Genomic DNA, 6565 nt, shown 5'->3' with positions numbered 1-6565 from the left:
ATCCTGTTCTGTTTTCTCCGCCTACCTAAGGGTTGGCCTATGAAATGGGCCTAGGCAGTTTCTTTATTAATAAGAAATCATTCCCACATCAATTAGTTGCCAGTTAGGCACAGTCTCTGAAGACTGGAGCTCGTGTCTTGTTCCTGGTTATGGTGAGGATGTTTGTCCTTACTTGTTCAAACCCCTTGATTATAATGAAGTTTATCCATTTCCTAATGGGGACATAAAATCCAGGCTTGTTTCAGAATGCTAAGTCACCGCCGTCTGTTACCTTTGTAGGTAGAACATGAGAAATACTGTGACCAGTATCACTTTGCTGGAGAGCAGAGAAGAATCCTGGTAGACAATTGGACCAAAAGCAGGAAAGACTTCATACAGAAAGCTCTGCTGACCCTCCTCGAGGCCTGTGCAGCCCATGAGATGGAGAGCACGCTGGCCAAGGACAGGAAACGGCAGCAGGAGCTGTGTGCTGATCTGAAGGCCAAGGTAAGGCGTCGCAATGGGTGCTTTGATGCCAGGGTGGACACTAAGAATCTACCAATGCCAGGTGGTGGTGGTGCACGTCGTTAATCCCAGCAGTCAGGAGGCAGAGGCAGACAGAGTTCAAGGCCAGCCTGGTCTAGTGAGTTCGTGGACAGCCAAAGCTACACAGAAACCCTGTCTCCAAAACCAAAACAACAAACAAAGAAGTCTATATCTGTTCAAATTCTACTTGAAGCTCACTCTCTGGAAAGCCCATCTTGAGGAAAACTGTTGGTTTGAACTGTAAGATATTGCAATTCATTCAGGTAAAAAATGGCCAGCGTTCAGCACTTCTAGAAAGCTCAACCTAAAGTTCCCGTAACAGGATGTCAATATTGGAATGTTGATGGTGACATCTAACATTGGCTAGAGCTGCTGCCAGGTGTGGCTAGATGGACCTGCCCAACACTGAGCCAGACCACGTTCACACGGAAGAGCTGAAATGGCCAAGAAGATTCACATGGAACATGCAGTGGCCGTGTGTAGCCCTCAGCAAAGTGTGAGGGTGTAGCTGGGGCTTTGTTCCTCCTCTGAGCCAGTGAGGGGGCTTCAGTGTGCTCCGTGAACTTTGGTGGGAGGGAGGGAGTCTGTCTGCTGCACACAGGCAGATGCAGAGATGCTGTCTCCGCGTGAGAACTAAAGGCAGGGGTTGCCACTCTGCTGGAGCAAGTGCGCGTTCCTCCACAGTCACAGGGGCCACTGAACAAGTTGTGTTCACATGCAACAAGATACAGGCATCTTAGTTTCCACAGCTAAGTAATATAGGGGGACACAGCAAGAAGTTTTATTCTCTTAATAGAAAAGCCTGCCAAGTATTATGGTATAGTTCTAATATCTAAAAACAAATGCCTGTTTGAAAAAAAACTAAAAACATGCTGGCTTGACATGTTTTAAAAAGTAGGGAGATTTCCTTTTCATGAGTTTGGAACCTAAGAAAGTAGAAGTTGCCTCTTCTAGGTTGATCTCCCTCAGGCTACAGAGCTGGCACGTGTTCTCACTCTTGGAGACGGATAGGGAAAACACAGGGTCAGGGGTGGACAAGTCCTCGCGCCGCTAGACTGCCTCTGTCCACACTGTGAGCATCGCCATTCACCCTTGATCTGTGCCATGAGCCATGCTGTGCTGCTCTGGGGTAACTATGTGCAGCCAGGCTCTAAAGTGACCTATGGAGTGAAGTTCACGTATTCTACTCCATGAAAATGTCGAGTGCGATATAGTGCATATAAAATGAATTTCTGTGCCTCGGAGGCTTGCTCATGGCTCACCCCCTTTCTCTGGCTTTATCTTTATGGATGTGTTGTCTACTCCAGGGGTTTGCTGCACAGCAAACCATTAGGACGCAGCCTTTATGCTCCTTATGCTCATCGTATTTTGTTTGAACCTTGTTTCATGCTGGAGTAATTTGTTCTTTTTAGTGTTGTGTAGTATTCTATTTTATACATATACAGTTTATATGGCTTTCTGATTTTTTTTTGCTATTCTGAACACAATCAGACACACCTTCCTGAACAGACATGCTTATTTCTGTTGCGTCTGGAGAAGCAGAGCGGGTAAATCACAAGGTTTGAGTGGCGGTAGCTTGAGTGAACAATGCTTAGATAGTTCCCCAAAAAGGCTATACAGATTTTCAGCTGACATCCTTCGTGTCCCGTTTTCACTAGCCTTGCGTCAGCCAGAGTTCAGGCTGGTCACTGAGGGCCTACAGCTTCCACATGCATTTAAAGTAAACACCAAGAACCTTGATACTCGCTGTCCAACCGCTGAACCTTCCAGTCAAGTCTTAGCTGCTCCTCTCTTAGGTCCCCTGAATTTCTGTTCCTCATTGTGTGTTTTATACGTATTCTCCATGTGTGTTCTGTTTCTTTTTATTTTCTCCCAGTCCACTGCTTGTCTCTTTACCCTTTTGGCAATGTCCTTGGGATGAGCAAAACTGTTAATGGTGTTTTGTCTCTGCAATTCGTTCCTTTTTATCCCCGTTGCAGGTGCCTCTGTCCAGTCGTGTTAGTACCTTTGTGATGGCTGTGACTTTGTTTATTGTGTGATAGGAGCTTTAGACTTCCCCGTGACTCTCTGCCCTCTCACTCTGCCCCTTCCCCTGCACTAAGGTTGTCACTGGACACTAGTGCCTTAAGCGAAGGGGTGCTCTCCCTTCCTCTTCATCCACAGTCCCTGGGTATTGGCCCTCAGCCTCCCCAGTGACCCTGAGGACATGTTCCCTCATGACAAACTGCTTGGTGCCTTTAAGTGGTTCTCTTGGAATACTTTCCTGCCACGCTCCGAAGAGGATCTTTTCCTTCTTTCCAACTCCAGGGGGTCTGTTTGTCTGCTCTGTGTGCTTGCTGCCCTTCCCCCCATGTACCTGTAATATGCTCCTCCCATTTTCCCCATGTACCTGTAATATGCTCCTCCCATTTTCCCCATGTACCTGTAATATGCTCCTCCCATTGTCAGTTCCTCCCTCGTTTACCTGCACTGCCATTAGAGACTCCCTTTCCTTGGAGACCCTGACCACTATCTCTTTTTTCCAAGCACTCTGAGATCGGCTCAGCAGAGTCAGAGAGGGCACAAATTCCCCAGTGTCTGTTGCTTCTGCCAGCGCTAGCCTTTCATGCTCTGCTAAATCATCAAAATGTGAAAATCATTAAAATTTATCAGTCCATTACAGAGGCCTAGCTGCTGTCTTCCTGCACACCTATGCACAGTGGCCTCATTGGCAGGTGCTGCGCTGTAGGTGAGCCACCTTGCGGATCACCTGTATCCTTAGAGGCCTCCGTCCTAACTCAATTATGGCCCTGTGGTCTCTGCTGATGGGCTTGTGAAAAATTCTGATGAAGGTGAATCAGCTTTTCAATTTTTTTTTTGCTGTGCAAGTAGGAGTGACATTCTTTTCAACTTTTTATACCCAAATGGAAGCTGGAAGATCTTAATGAAATCTCGCTCATCACTGTTTTAGGTGCTCTAGTTAGAGGGTTGGCCAGTTGTAAGAGGTCATTATCAAGGGTATCCTAACCCAGGCAGGAGTTTTGTGCCTACCTGGATCCTCAACAAAGGTGTATGCAACCCCCAAACGAAGGTAGCATGACAAGAAGTAGCAATCTGATAGGTTAGTCAGATGAAAATGTGCAGGACCCAGTAGGGACACTTTTCTAGGGATGGTCCAGCTAGCAATCAAGGCGATGGCCTTGCTAGGGCAGCAAGAGTCAGCATTAGCCACCAGCAGGGTTTAGTTATACCCTGTCAGTGATATCAGAGGACCGTGCTTGACTCCCCTTGTCAGGCCTTTCCCTTTTCCTTTGCTTTTCTGTGGGACCTGGAGGGCAAAGGTTCCAGGAAACAGAGAAGTCATTTTAGGATCACAGAGGAAAGGACCCTGAATCTACTGGACCTGGATTCTGATGTCTGAGAGTGTGTTTTATAATTTATAGCCCCTATTCTGCTGAATTCAGATCTGGGGGCTCTATATGACTTATAGACCCCAGTTTGTGGCAAAGTGCTGCTTTATTTTCCATACATCATACTGTCCGGTGTGTCCGTCCTCAGCACACTGAGGTCCCCCTGATCTCCATAGAGTCTTTCTGACAATCTGCTCAGTCCCAAACTTCAGCTGACATGTGAGGTGAGCTGCAGTGCCTGGCTGAATGGGAGACAGCACAAGCATAGTCTCTCAGGAGAGATGTGACCACAAAAGGCTACCAGGGTTTGGATTTGAGTGTGTCACCCAAGGTTTGTGTGCTGGGAGGGGGCATGGTGGAAGGTAGTTAGGTCATGGGAACACTACCTGGGTGGGCAGTTAAATCACGGGAACACTACCTGGGCAGGTAGTGACTGGTGCTCTTCCAAGTGTCCATTGGCTCTCGTAAGAATGCGCTATTTTAAGGCAAGGTATGCACCCTCTTGCATGCAGTCAGCTCTCTTTCTGCTTCTCCATCATGATGTGAAGCTACTGGATATCCTTAGGATACCAGCACCATGCTATGTGGACCCTCTAGGCATCAGCCTTGCGAGACAAACGAAATTCTTTAGGAGTTATTTAACTTCAACTGTTCTGTTATAGCAACAGAAAACAGACAAGGGTGAACAAATAAACCCTCAGTGGGTAAGTGGAATCGAAAAGGGGAGACATATGAACCCAAAGTTGTGGTGAAGTAGATTTTATTGTCCTGCAGATAGTGTTGCCATCAGAATTTGCATTCCTAACGGGGGGCCAGGACTCAGTAAATAGCTGGGATGAAGATATATTATAAAAGGAAAGAGATAAATCTGTACATTGTGCAGTAATTTACAATGTTCAATTATCCTTACAATTTTTGACATGGAAGAAGCCGTGAAATTTATTTCTTCGGCATCTGTTTATAGCTGAAAGCGGAGTCCTGAGAGATGAAGGCACTGCCTAGGGTTCATACTCGCTCATTCAGCTAGAAATCCAACACTATCTATCTCGGCCCCACACAGGTTTGCATATAAAGAACACCACAGAATAATGGAAGGTATTTATTATCCCGATGGCCCCAGGTGTGCTATGTATTAGACCCACAGAATGTGGGAAAAATATTACTTCATTGTATCATAAATTTGACCTTTCAAAAACTAATACACTAGCTATAATAAACATTAATTAAACATTTAACCATAATTTTGTTCTCAGGCTTAGAATTTAAAAGGTCTTTGGGGAAGTGAGTTAGATGATTTATGTCTTAAGAAAAGCACTAGAGAAAATTTTGGAATGCTGAATGCCTGTTCTTCGTCTTTTCGGTGGTCAGTAATGGCTGCTATCGCAGAGTAGAGCTGGTTAGGTCTCTCACTCTCAGGATGAGACCGGGAGAAATGTGTGCTCATCTCTCTCGTAATCCCACAAACCCTGCAGTCTTTGCCCTGTGTCCAGCTCAGACCATCCTGTTGGTTCTACAGGCAATTCTTCCTATCTTTACAGTTCAACCGAGGAGGCTTTCCCCAAGATGTCTAGGTCTAGCCAGTGACTTTCTTTGCTTCTATGCTGAGTGACCGTGTATGGCTGCAGAGAAGACAACAACCTCTAGATTCTCATGACCCCTGGGAAACGTACCCCTTTTCTGGCCATTCCTTTTGTGACTATTATATAATGTCCACCTGCTCACAATAATGGGCAAACTTCTTGGTAGGTTTCCAGGCCTTCAGTCAACCGGATGAGACTCCCTTCTTCGCTTCCTTTCTCATCACCCTCCACTCTGCACTTTGCACGTGACAAAGACCAAGTCACTGGACTTCACTCTCTTGCCTCTTGCTCCTGGCCCTCAACACTGTTTTCTCTCCCAGCCCTGCACTGTTGCCTGCTGCTGTTGGATTTGCTGGCTTGTTTCTCCGGTCTCCCTTTACCTGGACTTCGGGACTTAGCTCAAATGTTCACTGCAGGAAGACTTCAATTGAGTCTATAATTAGACTTTGTTCTCTCTGGCCCCTGGTACCCTACCTCTCTCTGGCTTGTCAGTAGTCGTGATGACAGCACACTGAGAACCCCATGTTAGCAACACACTGGCAAGCAGCATCCCGTTTTCTTCCTCTTGGTACCTCCTTTCCCAATACATTTTCCAATTTTTGGCCTATGATAGATCTTCAGTAAATTCTGCTGAAGGGAAGTAGATAAGCTGCAGTCATTTTTCTCCCTTCTCAATACCTCCTGGCATAGTGATGTTTCTATTACCTTCTTTCTGCTTTATTTATGAGGAAGCTTGCTGTAGAGGCAAGTATATCATGGGCAAAGTCATTAGGAAGCAAAGTATAGTATAATTATCAACACTGTATATGTTAAGATGTAGTTTCAAAAATAAAACGTGGCTGCCTTTAAAGCTGGGGTGTATGTCAGGCAGGGATAAAATTACCCGGGTAGTGGTTCTCTTCCTCTCATCTCATTTTTATGCCCCTGTTCCCATTTCTAGTTGGTTGTATGACTTGGATATGAAATCCTAATAGTGATGGAGATGAGATAGTGTGAGCTAGACAATGGAGTTTTAAATAAGCAGCATCTGAGCTCACTCCCCATGATAGGGGCCCCTCATTGCATCAGTTC

At 45.9% G+C, this 6565-nt stretch overlaps 1 protein-coding gene across 2 annotated transcripts in view; it reads left to right on the top strand.

The window, feature by feature from the left end:
- Ccdc148 (coiled-coil domain containing 148) overlaps window positions 1-6565 on the top strand; it is a 245091-nt gene that overhangs the window by 122754 nt on the left and 115772 nt on the right. For both annotated transcript variants that reach the window (XM_013355678.2, XM_026778576.1), the window contains one exon: window positions 280-486. In XM_013355678.2, coding sequence (XP_013211132.1) covers window positions 280-486 — 207 coding nt within the window. The remainder of the gene's footprint in view (window positions 1-279; window positions 487-6565) is intronic.

Source organism: Microtus ochrogaster, chromosome 4 (assembly GCF_000317375.1).
Source record: "Microtus ochrogaster isolate Prairie Vole_2 chromosome 4, MicOch1.0, whole genome shotgun sequence".
Classification (NCBI taxonomy): Eukaryota; Metazoa; Chordata; class Mammalia; order Rodentia; family Cricetidae; genus Microtus; species Microtus ochrogaster.
Note: the sequence above shows the minus strand (reverse complement) of the source record. Positions and strands in the feature narration are given on the sequence as shown.